At 39.1% G+C, this 18,654-nt stretch overlaps 1 protein-coding gene across 1 annotated transcript in view; it reads left to right on the top strand.

The window, feature by feature from the left end:
* LOC6039738 (fatty acyl-CoA reductase wat) overlaps nucleotides 1-13,371 on the top strand; it is a 28,268-nt gene extending 14,897 nt beyond the window's left edge. The window contains exons 3-7 of the mRNA XM_001849237.2: nucleotides 11,460-11,708; nucleotides 11,766-12,205; nucleotides 12,264-12,328; nucleotides 12,398-12,686; nucleotides 12,762-13,371. Coding sequence (XP_001849289.1) covers nucleotides 11,460-11,708; nucleotides 11,766-12,205; nucleotides 12,264-12,328; nucleotides 12,398-12,686; nucleotides 12,762-12,990 — 1,272 coding nt within the window. The 3' untranslated portion in view covers nucleotides 12,991-13,371. The remainder of the gene's footprint in view (nucleotides 1-11,459; nucleotides 11,709-11,765; nucleotides 12,206-12,263; nucleotides 12,329-12,397; nucleotides 12,687-12,761) is intronic.
* The last annotated feature ends 5,283 nt before the right edge of the window (nucleotides 13,372-18,654 follow it).

Here is an 18,654-nt window from a genome sequence, read left to right as displayed (position 1 = left end):
TATTACTCCCTCTTTCCACTCCTCCGGTAGCTGTTCTGTGTCCCAGACCTTGACTATCAGCCGGTGTAGGCAGGCCGCCAGCTTGTCCGGGCCCATCTTGATGAGTTCAGCACCGATACCATCCTTACCCGCTGCTTTGTTGTTCTTCAGCTTCTTGATGGCATCCTTAACTTCCCTCATCGTGGGTGCTGGCTCGTCCCCGCCGTCCACCATACCGCTGACGTCGTTTCCCCGTCGCCCTGGTACTCCGCCTCTGGGCCGTTCAGGTGCTCGTCGAAGTGCTGCTTCCACCTTTCGATCACCTCGCGCTCGTCCGTCAAGATGCCTCCGTCCTTATCCCGGCACATTTCGGCCCGCGGCATGAAGCCTTTCCGGGATTGACTAAGTTTCTTGAAGAACTTACGCGTTTCGTTGGAGCGATACAGCTGTTCCATGTCCTGGCACTCCAACTCTTCCAGGCGGCGCTTCTTGTCCCGAAAGAGATGGGTTTGCTGTCTTCGCAACTGTTTGTACGACTCCTTGTTCCCACGGGTGTTGTGCAGCAGCCACTTGTCCCGCGCTGCTTTCTTCTCGTCCCAAATCGCCTGACATTCCTCGTCGAACCAGCCGTTCCGTCGAACTCGGTCCACGTACCCGATGGCGCTCGATGCCGCTGCGTTGATGGCTGCTTCCATATGGCTCCAGCAGGCCTCCAGAGGGGCTTCGGCAAGCTCACCCTCGTCAGGCAACGCAGCTTCGAGTTCCCGCGCGTACTGGGTAGCGACCTCATGGTCCTTGAGCCGCTCCAGATTATACCGCTGCGGGCGACGGTACCGGATCTTGTTGACCTCAGACAGGCGTTGGCGCAGCTTAGCCACCACCAGGTAGTGGTCCGAGTCGATGTCCGCGCCACGGTAGGTTCTGACGTCGATTATGTCCGAGAAGTGCCGACCATCGATGAGAACATGGTCGATTTGCGTCTCCGTGTCGTTTGGTGATCTCCAGGTGTACTTGTATAGGAGGTGTGCTGGAAGAAGGTACTACGTATGGCCATGTTTCGGGAGGTAGCGAAATCGATGAGTCGTAGGCCGTTCTCGTTCGTCTGCTGGTGGGCGCTGAACCTCCCAATAACCGGTCTAAACTCCTCCTCCTGGCCGACTTGAGCGTTTAAGTCGCCGATGACAATCTTGACGTCGTGTTTTGGACACTTCCTGTACTCGCGGTCAAGAAGCTCGTAGAAAGCGTCCTTGTCATCGGCGTCGCTTCCCATGTGCGGGCTGTGCACGTTGATGATGCTCAGGTTGAAGAATCGGCCCTTGATTCTCAACCGGCACATTCTGTCGTTGACTGGCCACCAACCAATCACGCGCTTCGACATTTCGCCCAACACTATAAAAGCTGTCCCCAGCTCGTGTGTATTGCCGCCGCTCCAATACATAGTGTAGTCACCGTACACCCGGTGGTCCTTCCCCGTCCAGCAAACCTCCTGCAGCGCCACGACTTCGAGACCGCGGACCCGCAATTCGTTGGAAAGAATGCGGTCGCTCCCATCGAAGTTGAGAGACCTGCAGTTCCACGTCCCGAGTTTCCAATCCCTGGATCCCCGAAAATCGGGTCGGCGATTGGATCTGCTCGCATCTGGAGCTCTCTGCACTACTGTTTTACGGCGGGTGCGTGTAGCCATCACCAACCCCTGTCTCGCCGGAGGACCGTCGTACCAGGACTGTTTAAAGTCCCACCCTGGCACTGGGACTGTTAGTCAGCCGCCCCTAACCTGGGGAACAGACGCTGTTCCGAGCCGCCCCTAACCTGGGGAACAGACGCTCGGGGGTCCTAACTCTATCTGCTGTAAGCCGCCCCTAACCTGGAGAACAGACGCTTACCTCAACGATGGAGCAGGACACCGGTTTTCTTGAGCCGCCCCTAACCTGGGGAACAGACGCTCGAAGGGGGGGGGGTTCACTCGCCTCTATAGGAGCCGCCCCTAACCTGGGAACAGCCGCTCACGGGTAGAAGGCGTCGAAACCCCTATTGTTTTGGGCCGCCCCTAACCTGGGGTACAGCCGCCCAAAAACGGATGGCGGAGGGGGGGGGGGTGCACGTACGATCTGGTTGATTTAATTCACTCCACTTTAGCACAAAAAAATTTCTTTTAAATTTTTTAAAACTTTTTGTTGATTTTTTTCTGCCGCACACTTTTTTCACTCCGACCCACTGTGCGTGTCGAAATTTCTTCCACACTTCCAAGCAGCACTACACCCAGCTCGTTCACGACGACGACGATACCAGCACACAACACAATCGCGGTGCGAAAGAACGAAGGCGACGACGACGACGGTATTGTACTTGCCACGCGGGAAGCACTTTATTGTTCTTGTTGTGGCTCGATTTGATCCGCAAATCGGCACAAAAACTCGCGAGAATTATGACGGATTCGCGATCGTCGAGCACTGCTTTTAATGTCCACCGGTTCACTGCAGGTTCCGGAGAGTCTCAACGGATTTTCACGCCGCGATGTACCGGCTGACAACGATTTTCGCGATAAAATCGACGGACCGGCCGGAGCGCGACACTACACCAGCTCGCACACTTTTTTTGAAGATGAACCCATGAGTAAAGTACTCTCGGTAGTTTCGGGATTTATCCTCTCAGTCCGCACACAGTACCATTTTACTACCGAATCGTGCTCTTTATCCTCTCGTATGCCGATGTCCAGTTCTGGGTAAAGTTTAGTTTGAACTTCCAACAAATGTTTAACTTACATTTCCATTCCAATCCTTTCAAATTTTTGGATTGGAGTAAGCACGCAAATTTATGCCATTTACTGGCCAAAAAGATCAAATTTAATGCACTTTTGATCATAATTTCTATTTTGCGAGACCATTTCTCATCATTTTGGTGGCACACACATCCACACGCAAGATCAGAGGTTAACTGCTTAACGAAAGTCGCCATCAATATCAAAGCGTTTAAGATATAAAATTGTTTCCAACTACCAGCAACATGTTCTTTTGCCCATTAGTTAGTCACTCGCTTGAAAAATAATTCCGAAACATGTCAATAATTAGCAAGTGCCATCCAAAAAATAAACGCGCTAAGTTTTTGACCTTTCAATTTTGACTACCCATTCCAATCGAAGGCTGAAGAAAACCGAGCGAGAAGCGAAGGCAAATAAAGAACAAAGGTGGCCACCAACACCACCAACATGCTGGTGCAGCGCCTGTTGGAGTGAGCAAGGGCTGCCAGGAAACTTTCTCTATAAATGCTATTTTTCGTGAGTGTTCGCTTAAAGTTTCATCGATTTTGGCAGCACTAAGCAGACCCAAAAGCGCTGGAAAAAAACTAAGCTGAAAATAGAAAAATGGCGTGGCCCAATGCACTCGACTGATTAGAATGCATTTTTGACATATTTTTTTAAATGCTTGTAAAAGGAATAGCATAACTTTTAATAAAAGTAAAAATAAACAGAAATGTTCACAAAAAGTTGTTCTACTCGTTGGTTGGTTTTAGTAAATTTCAAGGAACAATCCAGATTATCAGGCATCATTCAAATACGACCGCTTATTAGGCTTAAAATGGACATATTTCCCCTATGGTTTGGAAAATTTCAAAATCTACGCTAGTTATATTGACGATTTTATATCAAAGGTAAACAAAGTTACTAAGATGGGCCATTACACTAAAACCCCGGTTTACGCTCAGGCTTTACGCTTTGTCTTCGTCGTTTTCTCTGGAGAGCAATTCTCTGAGATTCCGGTCATTCGAGTTTTTTGCAGTTTTTAATCCGGCTGATACTTTTTTGGTGCCTTCGGTATGCCCAAAGAAGCCATTTTGCATCATTAGTTTGTCCATATAATTTTCCATACAAATTTGGCATCTTTCCATACAAAAATGATGTATAAAAATTCAAAAATCTGTATCTTTTGATGGATTTTTTGGATCGATTTGGTGTCTTCGGCAAAGTTGTAGGCATGGATAAGAACAACACTGAAAAAAAATGAAACACGTTAAAAAAATGGTGAGTTTTTATTTCACTTTTTGGCACTGAATCTTGATTTGCAAAAATAAAACAATATTTTATATATATTTTTTTTTGATATGATGTCTGTATGTCCCCTAAGGACATGAATTTGCAACCAAAAAGTCCTTTAGTGAAATTTTGATAAAGTGTACCGTTTTCAAGTTATAGACATTTTTAGGTAACTTTTTTGGAAATAGTAGTTATTAATGTTGAATGGAAAAGCTGAGAAAATTCTCTGTATTTTGCTTTTCGGAGCTTTGTTGATACTACCCTTAGTTGCTGAGATATTGCCATGCAATGATATAAAAAAAAACAGAAAAAATGATATTTTCTAAGTCTCACCCAAGCATCCCATTATTTTCCAATGTTGATATCTCAGCAACTAATGGTCCGATTTTAAATGTTAATGTATTAAACATTCGTGAAATTTGTTGATCTTTTTGGAAACAATATTTTCATTTTTTTTAATGAAGACTAACATTTCAAAAAGGCCGAACATTCAATATTACAACTATCCTTTGTTTATAGAAGTAAAATGTAATCATGAATATATTATAAAATTTTTGACATTGAACTATGAAAGCAGTTGAATCAAATAGTCCAAGATCAGCTACGTTAAGGGTCAACACAGAGCAAAGAATCTAGAACCTCACGAGTACACAATCCTTGCCAAGGCAAACCAGCCTCGACTCTTGTTTCTCTAATCACTAGCTAAAGAACATTGCGACCAAATGACGTCGCACTATATATCGCTACTATTGGAAGCTCCACTTATATTTTTTGTCAGACAAGGAGATTTAGCTGCGAGACAAAGGTTCACAAACCTAGGAATTCGAGAATCGTTGGACCTTGCCCAACGGTCACGCTCGAGGCAAAGATCTCCACCAGTCTCATTCTAGTTTGTTGTGAAATCGTCATATACGTCTTATTTCACTTCCAAAACATCCCCCGAAGGTGGGCTCTCCAATTCTATAAATGTGACTTTATAAATAACATTAGTCCCAAATTTGTACGACATTCAGCGCAAAACTCTGAAGGCCATCCTCCCGCGATGACGACGACGACGAGTGGATTTCCGAAAAATGATCATCACTCGGAAGCCAAAAACCGGTTCCTCGGGTCTGGACTAGTCTAGAGAGGTTCAGCTCCCATCGATAATGCTTTGTTTATGTCGTTTGTAGGCAAGCGTGGCACAGTTGATAAGCATGTCAGCGTGGTTTTAATTAAAGTGGACGATCAAAGTTTAGTCAACCACACAAAAAAACTTGATTAATTTTGACTGACTTATTTACACCATACTTAAGCTTGTCAACGGTAGCAACGCCATAAAAAAAAATTAGTGCACGATGCAAATGAGTGAGTTTTATTATCCTTTCCTGAACCTTAATGAACCTTAAACATCGTAAAAAAGGTTTATGCTGTAAATCTTCGAATAAATTTGAATTTATCGTATCGAGTGCCAAAAGTCGTAAAATCAATGCGTCGTAAAAAGATGATCGTCGTGTTTTACTAGCCCTTTGACAAAAACTCCACTTTTGTTCCAGTGAAGTCACAAATCAAAATGGATTTTCCAAAAAATAGCATGATATGTTTGACGTCAACGGGTTATCTGATGTCATTTTTATCTCAATAAAAACAAAGAATGGAATAGCCCATGCCAAATTGCGATTCCAAGTGAGCGAATCAATTAACAAACTCTGGCGGGAGTTTTAAGTGCCACACGCGTTTGAATCGTTAATCAGTTCCGTTTCAGCCCAAAACGGGGGCTTGCTGAGTGGGTCTGGCAGGAATTTGAATTTCAAGCTTTTAATGGTTTTAAAATATGCGGTTTATAGCCCTTCCCACCTGAAGAGCTAAGAATAGAGCTGGTAAATCTATTTTTAGCCAAATTTAAGCTAAATCGTTGATATTTTGGTGATGTTTATGTGTACCAGGAAATCAGGTTTGGGGTTCTAGCTGTTTAGAGATCGATTCTGTTTTTATCATCAGCCCTTTGCACTTAGATTTTGCGTACAAATAACTTTGATATTTCCTGTCTAATTGTTTTAACAGTTGAAAACAAAAGAAAACTGTGTAATTGAAGTAAAACACTTAAGGAAATATGTAAGTTTAAGTTAGATTTAGGTTTGGTTATGTTTGCTTAACATTTTTTTTCCTCATTGTACCTAGTGTTACAAAAATGATAAATCACATACTTTTAAAGTTAGAAAATGAACAGTGTTAAAATCACGAAAAGCAAACTAAAGCTATAGAGCAACATCTGATCACTTATTATGCAAATCAAATGTAATTATTATTATTATAAGACAGGTTCAATAAAGTATATTCAATTAAAAAAATACTTAGGAGAGAAAAACTAAAGCTTGATGAGGTAACTAATTTGGGGTCTTTGAACTAACTTAATTTTGAACTGTCAATGTGGAACCAATGTACTGTTCGCCAAAAGCAGAGAGTATTGTTATCGATTAAAGTTTTTTTTTGCAACAATGAAAAATGTGTGAGTTTCGAGGACCTGGAGTTGAAATCAAGAAATTTTAAGAAAGTTTAAGGCGAGATCGTCATTTTTTATAATTATGAATGGAAGTTGTTTATGGAGCCGATGCGGTTGTATCCATCCAGTCTTTATTGTTTGGTTCCGTTTGAAAACCTAGTTTAGTGAAAATCTTCTCTGTTTGTTGAATCAGCTTCGCTAGAATTAGCGATGTTAATTTGCTGGACCAGGAAAATCAGCCAAAGAATTTATTTGCGACAAAAAAAAAACTTCTCCTAACCGATCGAAACTGGAAAACTCACACAATTTTCCAGCGAAAAATGTCCAAAACTAGACCAAATAAGACACTTGAGCAGTTCTCTACGGAATCGGTCTTTTTTCTTAAATTTTAATTTTTGTATTTTTTAATCCGACTGAAACTTTTTTGGTGCCTTCGGTATGCCCAAAGAAGCCATTTTACATCATTAGTTTGTCCATATAATTTTCCATACAAATTTCGCAGCTGTCCATACAAAAATATTGTATGAAAATTCAAAAATCTGTATCTTTTGAAGGAATTTTTGATCGATTTGGTGTTTTCGGCAAAGTTGTAGGTATGGATACGGACTACACTGGAAAAAAATGATACACGGTTAAAAAAAATTGGTGATTTTTTATTTAACTTTTTATCACTAAAATTTGATTTGCAAAAAAACACTATTTTTAATTTTTTTTATTTTTTGATATGTTTTAGAGGACATAAAATGCCAACTTTTCAGAAATTTCCAGGTTGTGCAAAAAATCATTGACCGAGTTATGAATTTTTTAATCAATACTGATTTTTTCAAAAAATCGAAATATTGGTCGCAAAATTTTTTCAACTTCATTTTTCGATGTAAAATTAATTTTTTTTTTTTGAAAATAGTCGCAGTTTTTCATTTTTTTTAATTAGTGCACATGTTTGCACACTTTTGAAAAAAATATTTTCGAAGAGCTGAGAAAATTCTCTATATTTTGCTTCTTCGGACTTTGTTGATACGACCTTTAGTTGCTGAGATATTGCAATGCAAAGATTTAAAAACAGGAAAATTGATGTTTTCTAAATCTCACCCTAACAGCCCACCATTTTTTAATGTAGATATCTCAGCAACAAATGGTCCGATTTCACAGTCCAACAAGATTTTGTCTCTGAGACGAGTATATGTGTTCCTAGTAGAATTTTGCCTGCTGAATCCGAATCCGGGTCCAGAATTGCTCCAAATGGTCCCAATTTTGAGATACACCAGTTTGAAATGTTAGTTTAGGCCAAAATTAGCTACTTTGTTGACTATTTTACAATAGAACTATTGAATAAACAAATAAACCAATACATGTATCTTAAAGTTCACGTTCTCCCCTTTCTGAAACAACCCTGGTTTTTAAAATTTGATTGTTTCTACGCATATTTATAGCCATTTTAAAATTATGTGTATCTCAAAATTGGGACCATTTGGAGCAATTCTGGACCCGGATTCGGATTCAGCAGGCAAAAATCTACTAGGAACACATATTCTCGTCTCAGAGACAAGAAACATTTGATTTTTTGTTGAACTGTGTTTTCAATGATAATATATGAAACATTTCAAAATTTTCAAATCAAGACTAACATTTTAAAAGAGCGTAATATTAAATGTTTGGCCCTTTTGAAATGTTAGTCTTGATTTGAAAATTTCGAAAATAATGTTTTCAAAAAGATCGGAAAATTTCACAAATGTTTCATATTTTAACATTGAAAATCGGACCATTAGTTGCTGAGATATCGAAATTGAAAAATGGTGGGTTGTTTGGGTGAGACTTAGAAAAACATCAATTTTCCTGTTTTCAAACCTTTGCATGGCAATATCTCAGCAACTATGAGTCGTATCAACAAAGTCCGAAGAAGCAAAATATAGAGAATTTTCTCAGCTATTCAAAATTATTTTTTTCAAAAGTGTGCAAACATGTGCACTAATTTTAAAAAAAATGAAAAACTGCGACTATTTTCAAAAAAACTCACCTAAATATGGATTTAACTTGAAAACGGTGCACTTTATCAAAATTTTACTAAATTACTTTTTGATTGCAAATTTGATTTTACATCGAAAAATGAAGTTGAAAAAAAATTGCGACCAATATTTCGATTTTTTGAAAAAATAACTATTGATTAAAAATTCATAACTCAGTCAATGATTTTTTGCACAACCTGGAAATTTCTGAAAAGTTGGCATTTTATGTCCTCTAAAACATATCGAGAAATAAAAAAAAATTAAAAATAGTGTTTTTTTGCAAATCAAATTTTAGTGATAAAAAGTTAAATAAAAAAATCACCAAATTTGTTTTACCATGTATTATTTTTTTTCCAGTGTATTCCGTATCCATACCTACAACTTTGCCGAAGACACCAAATCGATCAAAAAAATCCTTCAAGAGATACAGATTTTTGAATTTTCAAACATCATTTTTGTATGGCCAGCTGTGAAATTTGTATGGAAAACTATATGGACAAACTAATGATGCAAAATGCCTTCTTTGGGCATACCGAAGGCACCAAAAAAGTTTCAGTTGGATTAAAAAATACACCAAAATTCGAATGACCGAAATCCTAGAGAACTGCTCACTTACTACTGATTATAAAACAGCTGCTTTTTTCTTTTTTTTTTTCTTAATTATAAAACAGCTGCCTCTACAGTCTTCTACTTTGTACTTTGTAGATGTAAACAAAGTGGGATCATTCGAAAATCACGTTACGCATTCTCTCTATTCATCACCCAGCTAATTATTGCAAAACCATTGGACAGGTGTATAACGCATTTTACAACCGTTTTTCATTCAAATGTTGAAATAATGGCATGTAATTTTAATTTTAATACTTTTTTGTTGCTCGGTCTAATAACAATGTTTTGTCTTGTTTTTGAATAGTCATAACGTCTATAAACTTTTGTTTTGATTGAATAAAGATTAATTTAGAAAAAAGTGCTCCTGAATATTAAGTTGCTAATATGCCTAGGTGGTGCTCAGGTGCAACAAATGGAAAAGGTCGAAAAACATGCAAAATCGGTCCAAACTCACAATGTTATTCACAGGGGTTCTTGTCCAAGGTTCAAATGATAGCAGAACATTTTTTGTTTCATAAAATTTTGTGTTTGGTAATTTTTACGGGCTTTTGAAAACAGGTCTTATTAATTTCCCTAAAATTGGCCCATTTTTGTTTACATTTCGCAAAAAAAACTTTTTCAAAACTTTTTTTCGTAAAATCGCAAGAACTCGTGATGTTTATAAGCAAACCCCTTTTGTCTATACATAATTTTTTTTTTGTAATTGTCTGCTCTACAACTTTGTAGAACATTGTTACATTCTAAAACATAACCCTGCAAAGTTAGAAAAAACACGAAATTTAAAATGAAAATTTTTGTTCTAAATGAAAAAATGACCCTTCTGTGTCAATGTAGATTCGAAAAGTACATTAAATTTCCCATAAAATGACATGTTCCAAAATGTTTTACAGTCAAGTAACGGAAAATGGGAGAATTTTTAAAACTTTTTTAGTGTTTTTTTTTTTTCGATGAAAAATACGTTTTTTCGGAATTCTGAGTACGCCATCAAATCGCCCTCCATCACGAGATATCAAAAAAACGGACCTCGGATTCGTGATCAGGGACAAAAGTTATCCCTTAGGACAAAATTTCACGCAAATCGAAGAGGGATCGGGGCAACTGCTGTGTGAGTTGGCGGAGAATTACCCACATGCTTAAATCAAAGGAAAAAAGAAGAAAAGATTATTGTAGAACAAAAGTCCTAGCTCACAATGACTTTCTTGTCTCAAAAAAATATTTATATATATTTATATATATTGAGCAGAAGAAGGTGAGAACACTTATGGGAAATGTGAAAAATGCTTTTAATCAGAATAGTTTTGGTGAAAACAAGTGACTCAACAACACTATTCCATGACATTGTTAATTGAATAAAATCCGATAAACTGCAAAAAAAAATATTCGTTTCCCCTTATTCGGTACGATGTGATGCGATACCCGCAATTACTGCCCGTCGCCGATAATCACAGTTAATCAACTCAACGAAGAAAAAAAAAACATCAAATAACAATTGATGATGAGGCGAATAAACGGAGCAATAAGCCAGCATCATCTCTAACTGTACAAGACTCAAGAAATGGCTGGTTTTTGTGCACTACAGTTTTGGCCTGAAGGCATAAGCTTTGTAAGGATCTAAAAAAAACTACCCAGTTTTAATACTAATTGGCGATCACACTTCTTGCAAGTTCTCAACTCAACTACTCTAGTACGAATCTAGCGGTTCTCCTCGCAGTAGTGTGATTTTGCATGTGCGAAGTGGCCCCCTCGGAAAACCGGTAGAATCCGGGCAGGAAGGCAATCTGGTTTAATTAAATTCATTACGAATGCATCTCGGGCAGCTTTTGAACGGAAACGTTTCATTTAGTTGATTGATAGCCTGTGAGTGATGTGCGTTGTTTCTCAGCTCACACCCGGGGCCGTTTAACGATGAGTAGAGTAACTACCTGTTTGGGAGTGGGGGTGTGAGCGGATAATTACTTACGGTTATTTGTAAGTTTCCGCACTACTATTTGTCGATCGGTTGCGATAGAGCGCAATCAATGGGATTTGCTATCGGACATGAACCCATTGTTATGATGATCACATCTGCCTACAAAGTAGATGAACTCGATCTGTAGCATTTTGTTTTAGCAAATCTTCTTTGTAACTTTTATTTTTTAGAATCATGTAAGCACGACGTCATAAACATTAGAGCAAAGGGAATATGCAAAACTGGCCAGCCCTAACGGCGAAATGTTAACCGCAGACACAATTCATTTAAATGTTAAGAGCTTCATGAAATTTTCTCTTTTTCTACATGCGACTATTCTTGATCCAACAGTGCATGATCGTTCAATACATTGTTCTCAAAAACTAACCCAATTTATCCTCCCATCAGGTATTCGACAGACTGACGAAAAAGTCCCCAAACTACAAAGACCGGATCAAGGTGGTCGAAGGTGACCTGGAAAAGGAGAACCTCAGCCTGTCGGCAGAAAGCATGGAGTACCTGCGGGAGAACGTCAATATAATTCTACACATTGCTGCCACCGTCAAGTTTGATGAAGAGATCATCAAAGCCATCAGAATAAACCTGCTGGGAACGCGGGAAGCGCTGGAGATCGGCAAACACGCCAAGAATATGGAGGTTGGTTGGGTTTTGGGGATGCGATTGGTGGAGTTTAAACAATTTGACCACTTTCAGAGTTTCATCTACGTTTCGACGGCCTACTCCAACAGCTACACGGACCACATTGAGGAGCGCGTCTACCCGGTGGACTTCAACCCGGAGAAGGTGCTGGCGAACCTGCAGGACGAAAAGATGAAGGAAGAGCTGTTCAAGTACTCGCTCAAGTGGCCAAACACGTACACGTTCACCAAGTCGCTGGCCGAGGTCCTTACCCAGAACTACCGTCAATACTTCCCAGTGGCCGTTTTGCGGCCATCCTGCGTTATGCCTGCCATCGATGAGCCCATCCCCGGCTGGTGCGACAGTATCTACGGCCCGAATGGCACCTTTATCGGCTGGTACTATGGCTTGATTCGGACGACCCAAATCGACCCACATGTGCAGATCGACACGGTGCCGGTGGACTACGTTAGCAACGCGATCATCGCCGTCGGCTGGAAGACGTACGCCACCAGGTGAGAAGGTTGTGGTTCGGGGAAACGTTCAAGATCTAACTGTGTTTTCTCAACTCAGGGAACAAGAGAAGGAAGTACTGGTCTACAACTGCATCAGCTCCGCGGACAATCCCCTTACGTTTGGTAAGTCAACTATAACTATAAGTTCGTCTTAAGGCCTTTTGAATAACCCTGAAAATTGCGACATTTCAGATGAACGACGTCTCGAGTGCGCAAAGGTTGTTGAAAAGCACCCCCTGCTGACGGGGCTGTACACACCACTATCCATTGTAACCAGCAGTGACACCATGTTCCGGATCTACTCGCTCTTTCTGCACTACCTGCCGGCGTTCGTGCTGGACACGGCTATGCGGCTACGGGGCGAGAAGCCCCGGCTGGTGAGCACGTACAACAAGATCGACAAGGTGGTCGAAACGGTCAGGAAGTTTACCAACACCACGTTCTTCTTCGACAACCAGAACATGCGCGATCTGTACGTCCAGTAAGTAGCCTAACCCGCAACCGATCCCAACATTGAACCATTTCTAACGAAAACGCATTTCCTTCCCCTCCGCAGAATGAACTCTGCCGATCACCGGCAGTACCCCTGCGATAACCGCAACTACAGCTGGCGGTTATACTTCGAGCGTGTTGTGCCCGGCCTCAAGAAGTACTTCTTCAAGGAGGATCTCAACAACGTCAAGCAGGCCAGACTGGTGCAGCGGAAAAAGGAACTCACGGTCCACAGCATCCTGGCGGTGATCTTAGCCCTTATTCTGTTCCAGCTGTACTACCTCCTGTTCTAAAATTCTAAACCCTTGTGATGTACAACGACACCCACCCTCCCGAATTGAAATGCGCGCTGCTAGTCATCGCACACGAAACCGCACAAGCCTTAGGCCATCATGAAACAACCAACGACGACGACTACCCAAAACTGGAAGGAAACAATGCAAAGCATAGTACTTGGAATAGACCATGCTGGTAAACCATGTGGACACAACACCTTCTTTATTTCCCTCCCCCTTTCCCCGAGTGTCCATCTGCTTTACAGGTGGTTCCATTTACAAAAAAAAAAAAAAATAACAACATTTGACACTATTTGCTCAATTTTCAACTGAATGTTGCGACATTCGTATAGTGTCTCTTTTTATAAATATTTATTAAAATAAAGTGTGTAAGTCTACCAAATCGTTGCCATTTATTAATATCATAATTTCCCTTTCTAAACAGGGCTCAGACCAATTCAAAATTATTGGACCTTTTCAAAAAAAAACTCCAGATTTGAGCTCAACAGCGGGGTCGTCGGAATCATCGCACAGTGGAAAAAGACGATTACATCCACATCTCGCAACGCGGCTGGCCCCAAGTTCTGCCAATACTTTTCTTATGTGAGCAGTTCTCTAAGAAATCATTGGCTGAAACTTTTATGGTGCTTTCGGTATGCCCAAAGAAGCCATTTTGCATCATTAGTTCATATAATGTTCCATACTAATTTGGCAGCTGTCCATACAAAAATGATGTACGAAAATTCAAAAATCTGTATCTTACGAAGGTATTTTTCGATCGATTTGGTGTCTTCGGCAAAGTTGCAGGTATGGATAAGGACTACACTGAAAAAAGATACACGGTGAAAAGTGATTTTTAATTTAACTAAAACATTAAAACTTGATTTGCTAAAAAACACTATTTATGGAGTATTTTTTTTAAGTTCCAATAAACCAAATATTCAGTTTTTACTTTTTGGGTGTTTTTAACACCCCTGACTCAAGGCGATTTTAAAAACACTCAAAAAGCAAAAACTGGAAATTTGGTTTATTGGACCTTTTTTAAAAAAAATCCAAATTTTTATTTTTTTATTTTTTGATATGTTCAAATCCCAACTTTTCGAAAATTTCCAGAACAGGAAAAACCAAACTGATTTTTTTCAAAAAAAAAAACAAAATGTTGATCGCAAACAATTTTCAACTTCATTTTTTATGAAAAATCAAATTTGCAATCAAACTGTGCACTGTTTTCCAGTTATAGCCACTTTAAGGTAACTTTTTTGGAAATAGTCGCAGTTACTAATTTCAATATTCATTCAATATTACGCCCTTTGGAGATGTTAGTATTGATTTGAAAATTTTGAAAATATTGTTTTTGAGAAGATCGGAAAATTCCAAGAATGTTTCACATTTTATCATTGTAATTCGGACCATTAGTTGCCGGGACCGTGGTGTAGGGGTAAGCGTGATTGCCTCTCACCCAGTCGGCCTGGGTTCGATCCGAAACGGTCCCGGTGGCATTTTTCGAGACGAGATTTGTCTGATCACGCCTTCCGTCGGATGGGGAAGTAAATGTTGGTCCCGGACTAACCTAAAAAAGGTTAGGTCGTTAGCTCAGTCCAGGTGTAGGAGTCGTCTCCCTGGGTCCTGCCTCGGTGGAGTCGCTGGTAGGCAGTTGGACTAACAATCCAAAGGTCGTCAGTTCGAATCCCGGGGTGGATGGAAGCTAAGGTGTAAAAAGAGGTTTGCAATTGCCTCAACAATCAAGCCTTCGAACACCTAGTTTCGAGTAGGAATCTCGCAATCGAGAACGCCAAGGCAATGCTGTAAAGCAGGCCTGCCCAACGTCCGGCCCGCGGGCCGGATCCGGCCCGTGAAGCCATTTCATCCGGCCCGCGACGGCTTTTCAAAATAGTTTTATGACCGGTTCGTAAGGCTGTTCATGAAATATTAAATAAATACATTGATTGTCTGAATTAAAAAATTAGCTTCAGATCAATTTTTAACACATCATAACAATATTCTTCATGTTTGAATTTAATTCCATCTTGCCAGAAAACAAAATTTTCCATTTCGTTAAATTGAAAAATCTATGAAAAAACTTAGATTGTTGTCTAAAAATGTACCAAAAGACAATAAATTTAAATTTCTTTCAGTTTTAACTGTATTTACTTCAAAATGAAGTTGTTTTTCTATTTTCCTAAATAAATAAGTCGTGCTTGCCATTACAATAGGGCACAAAACTTTTTTAACCAAGAGTGTGTCCCTTTCACACCTTATGTAAACTGTCATTTGAGTAAAAGGGATACACTGTTGTTTACAAAAGTTATGTGCCCTTTTGAAATGTTAGGCTCCAAGTAAGCAAAAACTTATGTGTTTTTCCACAACAACTTTTCAGTGAAAAAGTTTTTTTTGAAAAAAGCTTTAAAAAGCAAACTATTCATACTGAAAAAAGATCGTTGCAAATATTTAGAAAACTTAAAAAAATGTCTCAAAATGAGTAATGAAATCAGGGAGCAAAAAATATATTTTTTCATAAACTTTAAATTTCTAAGAATAACGAATTGAAAACAATTAAATACATATTTTTTACCCTTTTTGAATTTTGTGTGTGTTTAAAATCGTTTTGAAATATTTGAATTTGAATAAAGGTGCACAACAACAACCCAAATAGTTTTTTTTGTAAAGGATGTTCGAATGCAAATTTCGTTTGAATAAATATTATCATGTCTCATTGATTCTTTATATTGTAGTGTTGAGGAAATTGAAGTTAAAAAAATTGCAACGACCATTGAAATTGGAATGTTTTTTGTCAAAAAGTATATCAAGGTATTTAATTGCAATCGTCAAAAACAATAACTATGCAATTTTAAACAAACAAAATTTTAAATAAGTCAAATAAACACATTTTTAAAAGATATCTTTGTTTTCCATTCTTCAAGATATATGAATCTTATTTGCAACACAAGTTTTTTTTATTTATTTTCTTTAAAAGAACGCAATCATAAATAGGGGAAATTCTCGTATGTTTGGCAGGTCAAGCACTCGCTCCTAATTCCATCCAATTTGCTGATTTTCACTATTTAAACAACTAATTTTGTAAAACTTTTGATAGAAACTTGCTTGCTCACTTCTTATTGAGCTATTTATCACTCGATTTCAGTTGAAAACGCTTTTAATTAGCTTTATTTGAATGTCAAAGTTCTGACCTGCCAACATTAGAGGCACGCTGGAATTAGATGCTGTTCCCCTACAATTGAAATAAATCTGTTTACTTTTTCAACTTTTATCAAATATTAGTTCCGGCCCGCCACTGCTTTAGAAAAATCAGATCTGGCCCGCAGTGCCAAAAGGTTGGGCACCCCTGCTGTAAAGCGAATAATTTGATTTGATTTTTTTTAGTTGCTGAGATATCGACGTTAGAAAATGGTGGGTTGTTTGGCTTGAAAACTTAGAAAGCATCATTATTCCTGTTTTTAAACCTTTGCATTGCAATATGTCACCAAAGTTGAAATTTGATTTTATATCGAAAAATGAAGTTGAAAAATTTCTGCGCCCATATTTCGATTTTTTGAAAAAATTGTATTTATTCAAAAATTCATAACTTGGTCAAAGATTTTTGCCCTTAGAACATTAAAAAAAATAAAAATAAATAAAAATAGTGTTTTTTTTTGCAAATCAAGTTTTAGCGACAAAAAGTTAATTTAAAAATCACCATTTTTTAACGTGTGTCATGTTTCCATATCTACAACTTTGCCGAAGACACCAAATCGATCAAAAAAATCTTTCAAAAGATACAGATTTTTGAATTTTCATACATTTCATACATTTTTGTACGGACAGCTGCCAAATCGGTATGGAACAATCGATCGCAACGATCGCAATTGGACAGTTTTGCTACAAGAACTTGTATCGAGAAATTAAAAGTGCAACATGGAGTTAAACTTTCTGTCAAGCTTCTGTGAAGTTTACCATGACAGTTGCGAAAGTTTAACTCCATGTTACCGGCTCCCATCTCTCTTTTTAATTTCTCAATAATAAACCCGGAATCATTATTTGAAAACCCGGTGTCATGTCCCTCTGTCCGTAATATTGCACGTTTCTCTCAAAAGTATCGAGAAATTAAAAAGAGAGATGTGAGCCGGTAACATGGAGTTAAACTTTCGCAACTGTCATGGTAAACTTCACAGAAAGTTTAACTCCATGTTGCATTTCAATTTCTCGATACGCCGCGCGTTATTTGTGACTGTGCCGTAGATATTGTTGCCAGCGATTTTCTGCATTTTTGGTGCAATAAAAACATACCTGGCAACAATGCAAGGTGATTTGAAGAAAAACATCAACAAAAACAAAATGCGCAGTATCCAGATTTTTAGGCGAAGATGGCGTTCGAATGGTGAACGTCCCAAATGTCAAAATCGTGCAGAAGCACCAACATTAGAAAATAAAATATGCCTGTCATACATTACACACTTTTTTCGTAATGTTGGTACCACTGCGTGATTTTGACATTTCGGGCGTTCATCATTCGAACGCCATTTTCGCTTAAAAATCTGGATAGAGCTTTATGACGTTTCGCGTACGCATACTAGCGCACCATTTGATTTTGCTGGATGGACAAAATTCAACCTCAATCTTTTTCGTGTACGTACACGCAATACATGCACACGTAGATAACTCTATGGGATTTGACAGCGAGCATTTGATGAAAGTGCGGCGCGTCGTTTCTAGGCTGATATTGTCGCCGCGGCACTAAACCGAATTGAGCAAGTTTAACTCTCGCGACGATTTTCTGTCGCGAAATATCTGTCAAGCATGTTTGGGTGATTTTGAATCAGTGTGCTTGCTTTTTTTGTTAGACGGCTTTGGATGTTGAGAAAAACGTGGCTGATTTTTTTGTGATTTGCCAAGAAAATGGAACGTTTTAGATGAAATTATTGTTTAAAATCTTGGTTTTAGTTCTGCTACCACTTAGAACTGTTTCAATTGGGGTAATTTATGAAGTTTAGTCGATTTTCAGCTTCAGAAAACGACGCAGAAAGGAAAAAGTCTTGGTTAAGACCAAATTCATTTGGAACACCGATCGTTCAAAACTTCAAGTTCAACGCGGGGTTCCAAATTACTGTGGGTTTAAGTTTCTGATTACGGATAAATTTCCGTCTAAATAAGGCTTTCTAGGCCCAGTGAAAAAAATATAATTTAACTCAAAAATGACGAACTCCTCGTCACAGTGTCCTGATGCAAACAATGATCGAGCTGTAGCTGTCACAGCCCTGCGAAGTATGTTGGCTGACATATCGGGCAGTCAGTCAAAAAAACCAGCTAGAAGTCGCCTGACAAAAAATTTTTGCTTGAAAGAGATAGGAAACCTGATGCAAACAAACGTCCAGCTGTCATGTAAACATACTTTGAATGTGTTGGTAAATTTTTGACTAGAAAGCCTTATAAAACAAAACAAGTGGCCATCATTGTCGAAGGACCTCAATCCGGTTCGTTGTGACCTTCCACCAGGAGAGTTTTGCTGATGCGGGTTGTTGCGGGTAAGCTCTAGTGTCAAAATGGGAAGACCTAGCCATCAATCTGAAAATCAAAAGCGCTTTAATTATCCTCTCCAAGCTAGACATCATGAAATGGTCCATCCGGTTGATCGAATCCACGCTCACAGAAGATTTCCGGTAGATTTTCGTGATCGATTCCGTGCTC

The sequence above is a fragment of the Culex quinquefasciatus genome, chromosome 3 (assembly GCF_015732765.1).
Source record: "Culex quinquefasciatus strain JHB chromosome 3, VPISU_Cqui_1.0_pri_paternal, whole genome shotgun sequence".
Classification (NCBI taxonomy): Eukaryota; Metazoa; Arthropoda; class Insecta; order Diptera; family Culicidae; genus Culex; species Culex quinquefasciatus.
The sequence above is the reverse complement of the archived record's forward strand: the minus strand, read 5'-3'. Positions and strand labels throughout refer to the sequence as shown.